Genomic DNA, 18540 nt, shown 5'->3' on the forward strand with positions numbered 1-18540 from the left:
TAATGTATTGCTAAGTTGAATGCGTTTAAAACCAACCCGATGATTGAACCAGGGAAATCGGAAACTAGATAGGGTTAAGTTCTGGTCCTTCTGGACTTCTGGTTGGTTGTTTTTAAACAGTCTGACAGACAATCTAGGCCACTACTGAAACTGTTAAACAATGAATTACTTGCTAAAACCTAATATCACTTGCTTCATCCCAGAACCCAGATATAGTTCGTAATTATTTTATCTATATATGTGCTATGAATTGTGATATGAACTCTGGGCCACCAAATTTATTTCCTCATAGCTCCAAAATCAATCAGATAATCCTCACTATCTCATGAATCAATATATATGCCCTCTATTTTTCTTTCATTTCTTTCCATTGTCTCAGTTTCAAAGGGTCTCAAAAGAATACATAGCAGGTTGATGAGTTCAAATTAACTAGGCAAATCCCAAAAATAAGAAGGCTATATAATAGGTCATTTGAGGGATCTTTTTTTTTATACAAGGGAAAATTTTAGATTAATACCTTGTACTTTGGGTTTAGTGCTACTTTAGTCTCTGAACTTTAGAACATGACAATTTAGTACTAAAACTTCAAAACGTGCCAATCTAGTACCTGTCATGAACCAGTCTGTTAATCAGCTGTTAAGTGCCATTTGAAAAGACATAAATATCCTTCAAGTGTCATTTAATTCTCTTTATCAACCATCCAAACGTTGACAAAAAATGAACAGTCCCAAATCCTTGTTTCTTCTATTCAAGAAAGTTAGAATTACATCTTAGTGGACATTCTGGTGACCCCAACTTTCTTGAATAGAAGAGGCAAAGATTTTGGGTGGTTCATTTTTTGTCAACGTTTGAATGATTGATAAAGAGAATTATATGACACTTGAAGGGTATTTATGTCTTTTCAAATGGCACTTAACAAATGGTTAATGGCAGATACTAGATTAGCACTTATTAAAAATTTGAGTACTAAATTATCAAGTTTTAAAGTTTGGAGACCAAAATGGCACTAAACCCAAATTACAGCATATTATTAATCTAAAATTTTCCCTTTATATAAATATGTGACAAGGGACCCACATCACGAATTAAATAGAATGAAGGGATGGTGGGGACATAACTGATAATTAACCCCCATAACCAATAAATACAAAATATATATAGGGGGCTGGCCTTTCTCTAACGACCTGGCCAACATGCTCTAACTCAACCTTGTCTCCCGAACAAAATTCAATCGTCAAGTCAACGAGCAAATTGGAATAAAGATAAAACGAAGACAACAATCAAGTGATTGCATGCAGAGAAAGATTTACGTAAATGGCATAATGTATGTATAAATGCTTACGTTTATGCAAACACTTGTCAGGCTCTTGCCCACTGTATGACTCCACTCTACAAATATAATATTACAATTATCAGACCTTGCCCCCCTCATGCATCAATCCATACAAATTATTTGCAAATTTGTTCCTTCTCGCTTCTCCAACTATATAAATACGTTGCCTCTGCGACTGTAATCACTAAACAAATTAACTAAACAAACTGTGAAGGTGAAGTAGTAGAGGAAGAAATATGGGAAGAGAAAGTGCGAGCTCTGAGAAGATGAAGCTTCTCCTATCATTGCTCGCTCTTCAGTTTTGCTTTGCGGGTTTCCATATTGTTTCTAGGTTTGCACTCAACATGGGTGTCAGCAAAGTTGTTTACCCAGTTTATAGAAACATCATTGCACTGGTCTTATTGGGACCTTTTGCTTATTTCTTAGAGAAGTGAGTCCATTTTTTATGCTTTTTCATGCTCTAAAATATTTTATTTTTTTTTTGTTAATGGTGTTAAGATAGTAATATTGTTGATTGTGACATTCAGGAAAGAAAGACCGCCTCTTACTTTCTCATTGTTGGTTCAATTCTTCCTTCTTGCATTAGTCGGGTAAGTGGAATAAATTTGGCCTCTTTGATACTGCTAGAGTCTTCCACCTTGCTATCTGTCTTCATGTATTTTCTTTCTTTTTGTTTGTTCGAATGAGTTGTTATTAGTTAATTCATTGCTATTTTGTTGGGCAAGTGGAAACTGGTTCGTTTCTCATCTACTTTTTCTGCTTTCAGGATCACTGCTAATCAAGGCTTTTATTTCCTTGGTTTATATTACGCATCTCCAACTTTTGCATCTGCAATGCAGAACTCAGTTCCGGCAATTACTTTTGCCATGGCTTCAGTTATCAGGTAGTGGGTGCTCTTATACCAATCAATAATTTTATATTTTGTGATTGAAGATAGAATCTTCTCTCGACATCTCTCTCTCTCTCTCTCTGACAGGCTTGAGCAAGTTAATATTGCAAGGAGAGATGGGTTGGCAAAAGTGGTGGGAACCATTTTAAGTGTAGCAGGCGCCACCGTAATTACTCTCTACAAGGGTCCTCCCCTTCTGCACTTATCAGAGCACCCACTGGGAAATTCAATAGAAGAGAACACGTTTGTCGCTTCAAAGACTGTCCAGAACTGGACATTGGGTTGTCTTTACCTACTTGGGCACTGCTTATCGTGGTCTGGTTGGATGGTACTTCAGGTCAGCCACTAACTATCAATGTCCAGATCAAATTATTTAAGCTCCAGAATCTCAGGATTCATATAATAGGTAGTTGTATTTAGACAAAAATGTAGAGATATACTTTGACATGAAAAAATGGATGAACTCGGAATTCCCACTTGCATCTATTAAATCTACAGCTTAGCTTATCTTATTATCCCTGAACTCATCACCTTGTCTTCTTCTTTTCTTTAAGGTCTCAATATTTTTGTTGGGTAATGTTGGTTTTCTCTTCAATGATCATCTTCGCATCTTGACATTGAAATTTTGATCCTTTGCAGGCTCCAGTACTGAGAAAGTATCCGGCTAAGCTCTCACTAACTTCATTTACGTGCTTCTTCGGATTGATACAGTTCTTGGTAATAGCATCCCTTGTAGAAACAGACACTGATCGCTGGATAATCCATTCCAAGGAGGAGCTCTTAACCATCCTCTATGCTGTAATCCACTCAAGCTGATTTCTTCTTCATGAACTCATGTTTGCTAATTGTATTAAATTTTTATGATTTCATCATAATCCAACACATAGATCTTTCTTTTGTCCTTAGGGAGTTGTGTCATCCGGAATTGTCATTGCTCTTCAAACCTGGTGTATTCACAAAGGAGGACCTGTTTTCGTTGCTGTCTTCCAACCAGTGCAGACTGTCTTGGTCGCAATCATGGCATCCTTGATTCTTCGTGATCAATTATACTCTGGAGGGTATGTGACAAGAGAAAATTAATTACAAAAAAGAACTAATAATTTGCCAACACTGGTTGAGGTTGTAGAGATACTTCAAGCCTTTGAATGTACGTTCATCCAATTAATCTTCTATACTGTGATTTTTGTATTGTTGTTTTGCAGGATTATTGGGGCAATTCTCATCATGATTGGCCTGTACTCTGTTCTTTGGGGAAAAAACGAAGAGAAGAAAGTCATAGCACAAGAGAAGGAAGAGAGTCTGACAAAGCATCTCCTTCATGATGTGGAAGAGGCACTTAATAAAGAAGGTAAAATTGAAACTGGCCTTCCATGACAAACCCATTTCCCAACAGCCAATAGACAGTGATCAGCTGGGAGACAAGCCAAGATCTACGAAGAAGAAATTGTGTCCAATTGGTCTTAGATGAGCTCTGCAACTATGTAAATTTCCTTTTTTTTTCTTTATTTAGTATTAATATAGTACAGGTTGGCTTCTGCCTAAGTGCATTGAAGAGGCGCATCTCAATGAAGTTAGTTTTTAAGGTCCAGTGTGGTCCTATATGGCCAAGCTACATGAAGGATATGTATATTACTATTCCTGCTAATTAATTCCCTAGATCCACAGAAGGTATGGAGTTTGCCTAAAAACAATATTAGACCAAACAGCTAAGCCTTTGAAATCTGACTGGGTTACTTAAATTCAAGCATCATTGACGGATATTCTAATTTCTAACTGTCCCAATTAAATATGGTTGTCTGAGAAATTCAGAAAATTTTCATGGTTTTGATGTATTATAAATACTGTGCAGTTCTAGTAAAAAAAATTGGCTCCTTGAACTCGGAAATCAGGGAAGAGCCTTCTCCCTCTGTTGGGTTGGCTTGGTTTTGGCTTTTAGGGATTGGATCTATTCAAAAGCTTGATTGAACAAGAACAAGAACCTGGCAATTTTTTTAAATCAGGATCGAATGCTCCAAGTAAGTCGTTAGACACATGTTAATTGAGTAAACAATTGCTCTTGGTCAACCATCTGATCAATCAGATTAAACCACCCCAGATCCTTTCTGGGTATGGTTCTTGTAATTATAGAATATTCTATATAGTAGTTATGGTTAATATTTAAGCAGCACGAATAAGGGCGGCAAGGACCATCTGAAACTTCAACCAGTCTCCAAATAAAACTCCATCAACACCTTGCAAGAGTACACAGGTTTAACTCTCTCTCAATATGTAGTTAGTGACCGAGCTTTCTTCCTTCACAGAAAAGCCTAGGTTTCTTGTTCATGTGATCTCCGACCCGTTCCAAAGGGATATAACAATGGTCTCATTAGTGGTCAAAACTACAAATTTTCCACATAGAAAACCTGATTTAGATGTTGAACTGCTACAGTTTTTTAATTCCATAAGGAGTTTAGGACCCGTAATTTAAAGGATTTAGACCTACGCCTACCATTAAGTGGGTCCAACCATGTGTACATTAATTGGGACAAAAATCGGCTTTAGGCATAATTATATCATTGTGTTTGTTCCTCTCTCATATTTTTATATTAAAGCGGCTGGTATGCGCTGACATGACGCCACCACCAGCAGTTTAACCATGTGAAATGGGTCTCCTAGACAAATGAGACACCCAACTCTTATTATTCTTTTGTAAGCCTTGCTCTTTCTTAATGAGTTGTTGAAATTTAACTAAACAGAGGGATGCCAATGGGTCGGAATTCGGTATGAATTTGACTTAACCTGAATCCGACCCGACCGGACTAAATTAAATAGTGGTGAACCAGACCTGTCCTCTAGACATAAAGGATCTTAACTGATTCTGACCTGACACCATCTTGAACAGAACTCCAAATAATACCCCACATTGGCCTATTCTTAGTGTAGGGCTATGCCTATATTTATAATATCTGTCACCTGTTGTGCATTCATAGAGGTTTATGACAAATATAAATTATAGAACTGCTGAACTGCAGAATCTAATAGATTGTGGCGCCATGTCCCATAATATGAGGCATCTTAGTGGTCAAACCATCGAAGTAAAGAGGTTTGTTGGGCTATTTTAACCACACAAACAACTGTTTGTGAACTAACATCGTGATTATTTCGACTTGGCAGACCTAATGAGCATTGTGACATGACTAAAATCACATGTACAGAACAGGACAAGGAAGCAGAAGTTGATATTATCCAGAAGGTCCAAATATCCAAACTTGAAACACGAAATCTTTATCATACTTCATTTGGTTGGTCATATTCTAAATTCTTTCTTTCAGTTCAATCCCTCGGTTACCATTGCAATGTAACAGTAATACGTTTAATCCAGCAAATCCCCCCTCAATCCCCCCCCCCCCCCCGAGGGAAAATAACAAGTACTCAATCAGGATAAAAGTATGATCTCCTAAATCAGCATTTGTCCACCATTTTTTTCACAACCCTTGTTATTAGCAATGCTAACTATTGAACTTAGGCTAGAGGTTGATATATGAAAATAGTTCATGAGCTTAGCAGTTAGTATTGTCCAAATCAACGACTTTGAGGATCATGTAGACAATATAGGATATAATGATTCGTTTCCACCAGAAATATATATATATATATATATATATATATTCTTTTATTATTCCAAGTATAGAAAAATGTCATTCCTCCCTATCTAGATGCAACACACTAGCCATAGTGGATGGAAAGGACTACACATTTGTGGCCCTTGAAAAGATGTAAGTGCTGCAGTCTATCATTTTTTTTTAAATTTAGTTGTATAAATAAACTTTTATTAAAGAGCCAAAAAACAACAGTCTACTAATTTATAGACTACATTACATTGCCCATCAGCAGTACGGAAATGAATTAATATAGCAGGATGCAAATTCATCCATGGAGATGAGCTAATACCGATGATACAATATGCAAAGAGCCAGTTACTACTATGATACCTGGTCGATTCCCCTTTCTCCCTTTGAGAATCCCATTAGCAGTCTTCAAGGAGTCCTCTATGGAATCACCTATAGCCAATATAGTCTTTTGTTTCCATGCCCCTGCAGAGCAATCTGGTTCATCCTCAACAAATTTTGAATAGCTTCCAATTCCAATATCTGAAAATCCAATGCCCAGTTCCATGAACGCTTGGATCCATGTCTCTTTTAATAAAGAAGCTGAGGTCATCCTAGATTTGGCTCCAGCAATTTTCACTTGCGTAAGAATGACAGCTTCTGGTTGCATACCTTACGTTTAGAAAGACAAAATTTAGTCTTCTGTTCAAAAATAAATAGGACATGCTTCAGAAGAAAATGCAATGAGCATTGACCACAAGATGAATTGAATGTTGTGTTGTAATAAGATGTAAAAACTACAACATTCAACTTCTACTTGTATGATAAAAATTCTGTGCCAACAAAGAAAGAAACTCAGAACAGCATCAACTGTTTCATCAAGAATCAATGTTCAAGACCTATATTTCTCAAAAGTTCTAGTGTCTAAGTGCTCAAATCAGTCCTTAAAGCACATAATCTTGACAAAAGGCAAATTTAAAGTTGGCCATAATCTACAAAAGAAAACCTCCTAGGAGATTTTTCAACAGCAAAGTTATCAGTATCAAATAACTATTGGCTATCTTATAAATATATATTTTTTAAAATACTGATTTTTCCTCCTCACAAGGATAGGAATGGCAATTTCGTGGGAATTTTTGGGTACCCGACCCATTATCATCATCATCCGTGCCTTATCCCAACTATATGGGGCAGGCTACATGAATCCTGTTTCACCAATCCATTCTATTTAAATCCATATCCACTATTAAACTGTTAGTGCTTAAATTATTTCTTACTACTTCTACCCATGTCCTTTTTGGTCTATCCCAAGCTCTTCTAGCCCCTCCAATGTGTATCAAATTACATTTTCTAATTGGTACAATTGGTCTTCTATGCATGTGCCCAAACCAACTTAGTCTACTCTCTCTCTCTCTCTCTCATTTTACCACCTATTGGAGCTACTCCTAGGTTCCTACAAATAACTTCATTCCTAATCCTATCCTTTCTAGTTTTTCCATTCATCTATCTTAGCATTTGCATTTCTACCACACTCATTTTCTGGACATGTTTTTATCGACTGCCCAACACTCTGTTCCATACAACATAGCTGGCCTTACAATTGTTTTATAGAATTTTCTGTTTAATCTAAGTGGTACTCGCCTATCACATAAAATTGGGAGGAAAAGTTATATGTGTTTGGGACCAAGGGTGCTTAGGTGGATTTGGGAACGGGAATGGAAATTTTCGCGGGTACTCTATCAGTTGCCATCCCTACTCAGGGAGGAAGGATTTTTTTTTTTTGGGGGGGGGGGGAGGGAGGGGGGTAGTAGGGAGGAAAGGAAAACTTTATCCATAAAAAAAGGAGTAAAGAAAACTTAATTGTATTAGGTTAGCTCAATTGTATGATTATAGCCCTTCATATATCTTCAACAGAACCAATTTAAGTGTTGATCCTGATTCCTACTTGCCTCCCAATCTTCCATGTATATGAACAAATTTGTTCTTAGAGATAGTTGAAACATTCAAAGTCAGGAATTGCACGGTTAAATATTATGGTTTAAGTTTTCTATATGGCTACATGGTTTCTTATTTCTGTTATTCTAGTTGCCTGATTTCATATGGAAGGGAAAATGTTTAAAGTTGCCAATAAATCACCACTACCCAGAATGGAATCTATGATATCTAAATAGAACAAAATATATAGAAAAAATATAAAAGGGTGGCAACACCTGTAAGAAATTCTCTTGCAAAAGCTAAATGGTCTTTGTCACTTGCCATTGCTACCACAAGAACCGCTGGTGCATCTGGATATGTCATCTGAATGGTGTCTGCCAAACTTTTAGCAGATTCTTTCGTATGAGCTGCCAACAAAAAATAAAGTATCAAGCAGGACCACAAAGCAAAGTCTAGAAGAAACATCATGATCATGCAAGGGAGAAAAGTAATTAGGATACCAATGTCAAATATCAAATCAGATGACTTAACTATAAAAATAATCTAAGGTATTATGTTTGTGCCTTGAATTCTTTGTGGCGACCCGCTTCATGAATCCGCTTATGGACCCGACCCATATTCATCTTATAGATCCGAACTGACTACGAAGAGTCATGTATTTCGGGGGTTTTCTCTCTTGTATACAAAGGTCTGAGTCTCGTGAGAGAAGAGTGAGACATTGGGTGTATTTGGGGCTTAGGGTTTTCTGTGAGAGCACAACTCTGTATTTCTTCTCCATTACCTACTACATAGTGGATTTCTGTTCCTCCTTCACCCGTGGACGTAGGCTATAAGCCGAACCATGTAAATCTGTGTGTTCTCTGTGCTTGTTTTCTCTTTATCTCTGTTTTATTTTCATTTGAGTGCCATTTTGAATCTGTTTTCTTGGGTTTTTCTGCAACATAAGGTTTTCTACTATTTTTTGCAAGGGCCTAAAATCCAGGACTAACAATTTAGTTGGTTCATTAGTTCAGTGGCAGGCTAAGCCAGCCAACTGAATAATATCAGCAAACCATAAAATAAGCACTAGCCAAAAAATAGTTCCAGTTGTGACTTACTTTTCATGCTCTTCTTTTTGGGCTCCTACTCCCTCGGGTATCTTTTCATGCTCTTCTTTTTTCAAGGAATTAACCCATTCCCATTCGGCCCTTGATTTTCCTTTCCCGGTTTCGGAAGTTTGAGGTAGACAAATTCCTCCTAGAGTAGGTGCCTTTTGCTGGGAAGCAATCCTAGGAAAGTGTAACACTTGTGACTTACTCCAAAAGAAAAGGCCAAGTTGGTGTTTATCCCTGCATTGGTGTATCTTATGTAAGAAGAATGGTGAGAGTTGTTATCACTTATTAGTTTCCTGTCTTTTTGTATCAGAAATCTGGTGTTGGTTTTTCTCTCTTTTTGGTTACAGGTGGCCCACCCCCCCAAGTGTGCAAAGCTTGTTTAACTCTACTCCAGTGAGGGGTTTAAAAATGAGAGGTAAGATCTTGTGGAGATGTGTAAGAGCAGCTGTATGCTGGACAGTGGGAGGAAAGAAATCAACAAACTTTCCAGGAAAAAGAAAAGAACAAAGAAGCCATCATTGATTTAATCTATGTTAGGGTGGTTCATTGGGTCAAGTCTATGAAGCTATTTGAAGGGTTCTCAGCAGGAGATATCATTAGAAATTGGAAAGAAGTAGCCTGGTCCGCTCAGTTGATTAATTCCCCTGTTCCAACTTGGTCTCCTCCAACTTTGGGGTTCACTAAATTGAATTTTGATGGCAGAAGTGAAGGAAACCCAGGCCCTTCAGGTATAGGTGGAGTGTTCAGGGATGAAGAAGGTCGAATTATGGCCATGTTTTCAGGGCCTATAGGTTGGGGGTTCTCTGAGAGCTGAAATTTCAGCAGTATTAGGAGGAATAAAAAGAGCCAAACAGCTGAATATTAGGAAGCTTCTGGTGGAGGGTGATTCTAGATTGGTTATTAACTGGCTACAAAAGGAAGATGTTAGTTTGTGGAAGTTCTCTAATGAAAAAAGGAAAATTTACCAGCTCACTCAAGACATGCAAATTCAGTTTTAGTGGTCCAAGAGGAGTGCCAATTCTTTTGCAGACTATTTAGCCAAACAAGGGGTGGGAAGAGCTAGTTTCTTTTGGGCTGTGTTGTAATGTGATGTTTTACTTTTAGGGTGGGGTAAGAGTTTTTACCCCCTTTCCTGTTGTATCTTTTCCATCTTCTTTTATTAATAAAAGTTTCTGTTATTGATAAAAAAAATAGTTCCAGTTTGGTGAGTTTAGATGGTAAGCCAGATGGTTTAACAAGTTTTTAACTGTGCAATTAAAACCAATTCTGTTGTACATTAAGGGTCTGGGGTCTTGCACAAAAGTTTTAGTACTCATATAGGTAAATGGATTAATTGACAACCAGATAGTAACAAGCTAGGCATCAAATATTGGATAGTTTTGGACAATAGAAACAAGAAAAGAAAAATACTAAGTAGACCTCCATCAAGCAATATTGTAGCTCCATATATCCCAAGTGACTCAGATTCCTTGGACGCTAGAAATTGGCTTCTTCCAGGCAAAAATGTATGCTGTAAACCAGCATGAATCGATTCATCAGATATTCTCCACCCTAGAGCATACAGAGATGTGTTAGAACATGGTAGACTCAAGTATGTAAAACTCAAATTAACTATAACTTCAACTGATTCATTCCTCCTTGCATGTTAATGGCAACTAACTAGGTTATAAGGAGAGAATGTAAGAGGAGGATCCCCTTATATCTCCATGGACAGACAAAAAAAAAAGGAAGGCTAAGTGCCAAGGGCCTATTTCTCCTGCAGATCCAAATCCTTACCAAACAAGTTAAATCAGTGACCTTACTTTAGAAACAGAGAACTTTTTACTGGAACATAAAAGGCTTAATACAAACATGAAATTGTAAAAAAAAAAATACAAAAATAAAAAACAGATGAAAGTCCTGACCTTGATTACGCAGACAAAGTGCTGCACAAGTGGCAGTAACAGCATTCTGAAGTTGGTGAGTTCCAAGCATGTGTAGTCTCACATCATATAATTCAATAAACTGGATGAAAAGATTTATGACACTCTTAAACACTCTTAAGAAAAGACTAGACCCTAAATGGGTGGTGATATTCATGGCGAAAACTTCAATATCATGGCAAGTTAAGCTACCAATAAAATAATGCTTCAAGCACATACCAATTGCATATCCTTCTCAATTTGAACAACTATGTCACATAATTGACAAGGCTTTTCTTTGTTTATTTCAAAGCCTTTTATTCTGCTTAGATTTCCAGGATCAAATGCTGACACAACAGGTGAATCCATTGAAGATGCTTTATCACGAAGAATGCATTCGATGTGAGGGTTGAAAGGTCCACCTAGCACTAACTGAAAAGTTTAAACACCTAGCAATAGTCAATATAAATATTACACAATGAAGGAGATAAGAACATTGTAACATGATAATGACATATTGTGAGAGGGAAAATAAGAGACAAGTAGAATTTATGTGACTCTGAAACATATTTCCATGCATTAGGAATGATAAACATGGAATCTATCAGTGTACGAGGGGCTGTTCTAAATGAGTTGTATGATAGAATGGTCTCCTCCTTCAATGAGGCTATTAAACTTAATTTTGATGGGTGCTGTTTGGGAAATCCAGGGGATTCTGGTGTAGGGGTGTGTGGTTAGGGATGTTAAAGGCAACATTATTCTCAGCTATTCAGGGTCGGTTGGGCAAGGGAACTCCTTCAGAAGGCAGAATGGTACTTGAGTTTTTGGGCTCAGGCTTCTCCACAGTTCAAAGGGCTTAGTTTCGTATACCTTCGGTCCAATGAGGGGTGTGGCTTAAATTCTTTTTGGCTTTCTCTTGAGTATATATCTCTATACTCTTTTGTAAAGCAGGGTTTTTTTGCCCTTTTTACCACACATTAATAGAAATACAATTACACCATTTATCAAAAAAGAGCTGAGTTATTGGCTCTAATTCAAGGCCTAAAGCTTTTGAATATGCAAGGGATTGAGAAATGAGGAAGTGGAAGGGAATTGTCAAACCATTATCTGCTGGATGAAATCACAAGACCAAAGTCCTTGGAAAATCAGACCTCTAGTGAGACTGGCTCAAGCCCTAAGTGGATCTTTGAATTCCTCATTCAACTGGGTGCGTAGGAGTGCTAAAGTCTTGGCAGATTCTCTGGCAAGAGCTGGGATGGGGAGAGATGTTCTTGAATGGGTTTGCCCAGGGCTGGGCTGTAATCTGTAAGGGATGAATGTTTACTTTCAGTTTTTCCTTTTTCTTCTGATGTATGAGCCCCTATGGGGTGATCAATTATTCTATCCTTAATGAAACTTACTGTTAATTATCAAAAAAATGGAAAAGATTCTATGGTGAGGTCAGGTAGATATATCAGGATAACTTACCAATAACAAAGTTTACATATGGAACAGATGATGTGGTGGGAAATGACCATACCATATGTAGGTATACCCTGGAGGATACAACCCATGCATCATATACAAACAAGATTGGTAAATATTAACTTTACTTTCGCTTATTCCTGTTGATATATATCAAGAGGCCATTCTCAAATCCATGGTTCCATATCCAATCAACATCTAGTTATGAGCCCCCAAGGTTTGAATGTGACCCAGATCTAATTCAGTTCAAACACAGTAAAATGGATTGGGATTGAACCTTTTTCCATTAGATATGACCATCATACATGTTATCTTCACCTGATCTGGGATGTTTCTCATTTTCTCTATATCTATATGTATAACCATTTAAAATATGAAATGGATCAAATGGTTAGGATTATCTGAATGAGAAAATCTGCTTGGTATGATCCATTCATAATGTATGAATTTGCTGTATTCATGCATACTGCAATGCTTTCTTTTTTCTTTTTTCTTTTGTATATTTTCCTAAAAGAGGGGTGTTTTTTTTGAAATAATTTCCAATTTTTTTTAATAAGAAAACAAGAACAACATTGCTGAAAGCCGAATTATGTTTTTGCAAATATGGCAATTTCATAAAGTAATGGAAACCAACACAACCACATTGCCAGACACCCCCATAAAAGAGCAATGTGTCACTCCATGTATCCGGTCACACAAATAAATAAACAAGAACGTTAACATTTTTGAAGAGTTAAATATGAACAAAATTGCAAGCCTAACATAATCAGAAACTTGAGAGCCATGTTTTAAAATGCAACGGCATTCCACTATCTAGAGGCGTGAGGCGTAGTTCAGAATGTAAGGGGCATAAGCCTCCTTAAGAGGAGGGGGGGGGGGATGAGGAGAAAGAAGAGGAAGGTTGATCTCATTTTTTTTTATTTTTAATAAAAATCTTTTATATTAAGAAATATTGAAGATGCATAGCACTAGTTGAAAGGGGGGTCTTGTCGAAGCGGAGGTGAGCAAGCCGGAGCAGGGCTGGGGGGCAGCCCGGGGGCTTAGCCCCGGCCTACTTTCTTTCCCCTTATCTTTTCTTTCCTTCCCTTCCTTTTCCTTTTCTTTTCTTTCTTTTTCTCCGTTTTTTTCTTCTCTTTCTTTCTTTTTCTTTTCCTTCCCTTCCCTTTCTTTTCTTTTCCTTTCCTTTTTTTCTTTCTTTTTTCTTTTCTTTTTCTGTCTTTTTACATGAGGTGTGCACGAGGCGTACACCTCTAGCATGCCTCATGAAAAAAGCTAATGAGGCATACGCCTCAGAGGTGTCAACGACTTTGGTATACGCCTTAGGGCATTTTGGGGGCATCTTGCCTGGAGGCGCGCCTCTAGGTATACACCTCCCATGCCTTTTAAAACACTGCTTGAGAGTCCCAACATTTTAAGTAGGATGAAATTCAAATGAATGTGTTAAAGATATAATTGGTGAGACCACTTAACTGGGCAGCCATGTTTGATGATTCCTGATTTTGCCATTGCAATGCTTTCTAATGAACCTCCAAGTGCAGCTAAATGTTCTTCTCCAATTGTTGTTATAATGGCTGCAGCAAGCCCAGAGGAACAAAATACATTTGTTGCATCTCGTGCTCCCCCTAACCCAGCCTGTGGCAGAGAAAATAGTTTGTAAAAAGTTAAGCATTCCTTACTACAGTGTTGATTCACAGGTTGTTTTCACAAAGAAATAATCATTAGTGTAATGTCATGGTTAATGTATCATATGTATACTTAAAGCAAGGACATCACAAGTTCACAACAAGAGGGTCACACGATGAATCACAAGTCAAAGAGATGAAGCAAAGTTACTTGTATGAAGGAAGTATATCACACAGGGTAGGCAGGAGCATGAAAGTACTTAACCTCAACAACTGCAATATCAACTTTCTCTTGAGCAAATAGAGTAAATGCCAGAGCAGTGAAAACCTGCAAATTCTCTATAAGTAAGTGCAATGCAAGTAAAACAAATAATAGAATATATGAAAACTGTAAGGGGGCAATAAAAACATGCATAACAAAAGAAAAGGGAAAGGTCAAAAGAAAAGTATCTTGTTCTAAGTTAATTAATAAAATTTGCATGTTGCTGATAAAAAAAAAAAAAAGTCTCTTATTCTAACCAATGTTACATGGACACTTAAACGGATACTGTGCCCCATGTCAAATACATGTGGATGCCAACACCAACACGACACTTGAGGGGACTCACTCTTTTCTTTTTCACATCCGTAATATGTGACTAAAGAAACTCAAACTCTTATGGTAGATTTTTGGCATGAACTATAAACTTGTAATGTATGATATATTTGCATTTATTTATGCATCTATATTTGTTTTTCTATTTTTAACAATTATCCCTCATTATTTATATAATATAAATATATATTAAGAATGTAACTTGAAACAAAAGTGTAGCAGTCAAATCTCTATATTCTTTTTGGTGTGTGTGTGTGTGTGTGTGTTTGAGCTTGCCAAGTTTGATACTCTGTCACTATGTCAGATTCTCACACTGTATTGGTACCCATGTGACAAGATCTAACCAAATGAATGAATGTCAAAAGAGGAGACAGATAAAAGTTTTTAGTTAGCTTGAATCAGAAATAAGCCTTATGGATGAATCTGAACCAAGTCCATGGCTCCATGCTTGTCTGAAATGAGATAATACAGAATGGTAAAAAACTATTAACATGGTTGATTAGCTTAGTTCCATTCAATAAAGTATTTGAAAACCTAGGCTGTTAAGTTGTTTAGCAGAACCTATTTTTTGGGATTCTTTATGCAACCTTATTTGCTCTTGTATAACCTGTCTCTCAACTCTAAAATGAGAATGACAATTTTAGCTTGTGTTCATTTGTGTTTGTTTTATGTTTGGTCTATAACAATTAAATTTTAATTTTTTCCAACGTATAGTTATAGGCTCAAATCACCCATAGAGGCCATTTTGAGTAGTGTAGCACCATACTTATAACACCCTCCCCCCAAATTTGGTGGTAGTGGGATTCAAATCCCCTTCTCTGCTGGAACAAACCAGCTACATACCAACTGAGCCACCCCTCAGTTGGCAATTAAATTAAATTTTATTAAATAGATGTAAAAGAATAAAGATGATATTGTACAAGTGGCAATATGCCCAGTTCCCTTGATATTGGCCTAGCCCTTTCTAGCCACTTCTCTCATTTACTTATACAAAGTTCCATCTTGGGGAATCATTTTCTAATACAGCTGAGTATATTGAATGTTCTCTGTTGTCTCTTAGCAATAAAAAATACAGTATAGATGATGTATATGTTTCCACATCTCATAATTGATGAAACACTTCCTGAAACTGCTGGGGGAGGTAAGTCATTCAGCTTTGTTAGTATGAATTTCTCCCTTTTATCAAACAATACACAAAGACAAAATGACATGGAAATTTGACACTGATATACATTATTGTCTCTCACCAATCAATACCTCAAAATGGCTGATGGATCCATTTTCTAGCTCCATTGATTGGTCTAGAATCTCTTTAGCCCAATGGAAAACACTATTCAATGCCTTTGCTGAGACTGGGTCACTTTTTCTACCAACTGAAATGCGCTCCCTGATACTCCACAGATGTGGGCTGTATAAAGAATGAAAAATCTATGGTTTACATTATGAAAAAAGAATTACGATTTTCCTTTATAAGAAACTATATAAATTAAATGCACAATACCATTACTATCATACCTAGTATAACAACCAACAGAATATCCTTCTTCCCGTAACATGTTGGAAAGGAATGCAGCAGTTGATCCTTTTCCCTTAGTTCCAGCAATGTGCACAGCCTAACAATAATACATACTTGTGACTTATATATATATATATATATATCCATATCAATATACAAAAAGCTACAATAATGCATATATGGTTAATTTAGAAACACCATCATTAAAACCATGGACGTAAACTTTATAGAGAAGGAAACAGTAAACTACAACTGCAGACCTACAGGACAAAGGCTGGTTCAATTGGTTTTTCTGCAAAGTAAAAGCTCGAAAATTAGTAATAATGTTAAAGAGAATAGCGCTTGGAAATAATAAGATGTTCACTTATATTTCAAGGTCACAATTTAGTTTAAATGACCCATTTCATGGATAGATGATCATTACAACCAACTTAATTGCATTGTTATTTCTTTCTTCTCTTTTCCCTTCAACTAACTAATTGAGCTTCATACAACTGGTCAAACTTATTGGTAGAAATAGTAGAGTCAAGCATTAAGCATATGAACCTAGAGGATTACGTATCCCATAGCCAGTCATCATCTATAATTGATTCAGGGTCCAGCCCTTCATGAGAAAATGTTGTTTTCCAGAAGAAAATTATCTCAGTTCACCATAATTCAATGACTCAGTTGAACGGGGCAATTCATGTTACAAGGTTTCCAATGTTGCTCATTAGACATGAGACTAAGGCACAAGCTTAGATGCAAGTAGTTCAATGTAATCGTAATATTTACTTGCTTGGTTTGGTACTTCCCTCTCAACCAGAGTTCTAGTTAAAAATTCAAATTTATCAGAGGAAACATTAAACCAGAAGACACACCTTGAATTTGGACTGAGGATTTCCTAGTCGTTCCATCAACCGGTTCATTCTCCCGAGATCAAACCCGTCTTCTGAATCAGTTCCCGCCCCTTTGGGCACGCCAGATTTCTCATAATTTTTTAGGTTCTCCAAGTAATCTAAGAATTCCTTCAACTCCAAATCCTCAGAGTAGGTAGAAACCCCTCGCCTGAACCCCAATTTCTTCCATGCTCCAGTAGTCGCAGAAATTAGAGCTTTTCTTCTTGTAAAGTCGCTGCACCGATGGATAGCACTGAAAATTTTCATCTTCTTCTCTTTTTGCTTTAAAAATTCTCTCTTTACCAAAATTACGATGATGCTTTCTCCCAATCAATGGTTCCTGTTGGTTGGCACATTTTTCTAGTTAGTATTTAAACTAGCATACTTAGCATAGGTTCAATGAAAGAAGAGAAACTAGAATTTGATAGTGGTATGAACTACTGAATTCCACTTAAAGTTTTAGAATTTGTACCTTTCAGGCATTTCATCGAACATGTTATCCGCGTGTGGCACGTATCCAACCGACGGAAGACATGTCAAAGTGATAGAAGGCATCCTCAAACGTCGAGGACTCTGAAAGGAGAAATCCACTGTTCCCTACATAAGATCAGGTTTATTAATCAGATTCAGATTCTTGCTCAATTAACGGATATACGAATAGAATTCGAATTTAAATGAGATTAATACAATCTATTTACAACCTTTCAAATCCATGTGAATTTGGCTGAGTAATGAGTACGAGGTTACTTGTAAAAACAAGGGTAAATTACAGAGATTACTACTCCTTCCCGGGCAGTGGCAATCACCACTGAACTTTCATTTGCGACAAAGATTCCTAAACTTTGAAATTTAAATAAAAACCCCCTCCCTTTGAAGCTGGGTGCGGCAGAAGTTAATTTACTAAACTACCGATTTGAAAATTTTATCCCGATAAGTATCCTGTACTTTATGTTAAGTGTCAATTTAGTACTTGAGCTTTAAAACATAACAATATAGTTCATTTTGCGACGATTTAATACATAACGTTAACTCACCATTAAATATACACAAATGTCTTTTCAGTGTCATCTAATTTTCTTTATCAATCTTCTGTTAATAGGTGATACCATGAGTTCCTAAGCCTGTTCCCTTAGTCATGTCTATTAGCCCATCCTTTCCAACATTAACCACCTTTTAGTCAAGCACTCATTCCAGTTTCAAATGGAATGAAATGTAAATACTGGCCCCTTACATCCATTGAATTCCATCCGTTCTTGCCTGAATGTCACGGGGCTAATCGACGGGGCCCCGTGCGGCGCTCGATTGGGGTCGAGAAAGCCTATAAATGCAAGCAACAACACACAAAAGGAAACAAGAGTGCACACAAATTAGACAAAAGGCAACTTGTATTGCATTACTCAGTGGTAAGCACAAGCACACAGTACAGTGTCGAGGGGATCTCATGCTTAACCTTTACACGCTTACGAGCTCACTCGACTACCTACCTCCCCTCAAAGAGTACGTTAAGCTTTTGGGGGAGTGACAAAAGGATACATCAAAATACTGTAAATGCATACTACTATTTACATAATTGCCATTGGCATACCCCCCTTACAAAAAGAGTACAAGGACCCAACCCAAGACACTTAGATGGCGTGCTGATGGCGTGCCGATGGTGGCTGAACCGTCACAGTCTCCCCCATTCAATTTAATCTTCATCCTCGAAGATTCTTCCTCAGGTACTCGT

The 18540-nt window shown here is 37.1% G+C and overlaps 2 protein-coding genes across 4 annotated transcripts; one reads left to right on the plus strand and one right to left on the minus strand.

Moving 5' to 3' along the window:
• Positions 1-1535: 1535 nt before the first annotated feature.
• On the plus strand, positions 1536-5578 carry LOC104592197 (WAT1-related protein At3g18200). The gene is made up of 7 exons (XM_010251457.3): positions 1536-1763; positions 1861-1923; positions 2100-2216; positions 2310-2559; positions 2862-3020; positions 3129-3280; positions 3425-5578. Exons 1-7 carry the CDS (start codon positions 1570-1572, stop codon positions 3594-3596), a joined length of 1107 nt encoding a protein of 368 aa, XP_010249759.1. The 5' UTR covers positions 1536-1569; the 3' UTR covers positions 3597-5578.
• A 385-nt stretch (positions 5579-5963) lies between these two features.
• GLA1 (Folylpolyglutamate synthetase family protein) lies at positions 5964-17823 on the minus strand. 3 transcript variants are annotated; one of them, XM_088902050.1, is made up of 12 exons: positions 17516-17823; positions 17287-17404; positions 16797-17154; positions 15936-16033; positions 15678-15828; positions 14091-14153; positions 13674-13835; positions 10980-11171; positions 10743-10842; positions 10249-10389; positions 8020-8151; positions 5964-6481 (listed from the first exon to the last, which is right to left on the minus strand). In XM_088902050.1, exons 3-12 carry the CDS (start codon positions 17079-17081, stop codon positions 6129-6131), a joined length of 1677 nt encoding a protein of 558 aa, XP_088758176.1. In that variant the 5' UTR covers positions 17082-17154; positions 17287-17404; positions 17516-17823; the 3' UTR covers positions 5964-6128. The 3 variants fall into 3 exon arrangements, with proteins under 3 accessions (XP_088758176.1, XP_010249972.1, XP_010249889.1); XM_010251670.3 differs by having other exon boundaries at positions 10258-10389; positions 17287-17411; positions 17516-17684; XM_010251587.3 differs by having other exon boundaries at positions 17287-17411; positions 17516-17684.
• Between the last annotated feature and the right edge of the window lie 717 nt (positions 17824-18540).

This window comes from Nelumbo nucifera, chromosome 3 (assembly GCF_055504915.1).
Source record: "Nelumbo nucifera cultivar China Antique chromosome 3, China Antique-T2T, whole genome shotgun sequence".
NCBI lineage: Eukaryota > Viridiplantae > Streptophyta > Magnoliopsida > Proteales > Nelumbonaceae > Nelumbo > Nelumbo nucifera.

What these genes read in the sequence shown, in the direction of transcription:
- GLA1 (XM_088902050.1), bottom strand. Translation starts at nt 17,081, where the DNA reads ATGAAAATTTTCAGTGCTATCCATCGGTGCAGCGACTTTACAAGAAGA. An exon ending in ACTTTGTCTGCGTAATCAAG is followed by an intron (nt 10,390 to 10,742) that starts GTCAGGACTTTC and finishes TGTATGCTCTAG; the next exon opens with GGTGGAGAATATCTGATGAA. An exon ending in TGCAAGAGAATTTCTTACAG is followed by an intron (nt 6,482 to 8,019) that starts GTGTTGCCACCC and finishes TCTAAACGTAAG; the next exon opens with GTATGCAACCAGAAGCTGTC.
- LOC104592197 (XM_010251457.3), top strand. Translation starts at nt 1,570, where the DNA reads ATGGGAAGAGAAAGTGCGAGCTCTGAGAAGATGAAGCTTCTCCTATCA. An exon ending in GCCATGGCTTCAGTTATCAG is followed by an intron (nt 2,217 to 2,309) that starts GTAGTGGGTGCT and finishes TCTCTCTGACAG; the next exon opens with GCTTGAGCAAGTTAATATTG. An exon ending in CTGGTTGGATGGTACTTCAG is followed by an intron (nt 2,560 to 2,861) that starts GTCAGCCACTAA and finishes GATCCTTTGCAG; the next exon opens with GCTCCAGTACTGAGAAAGTA.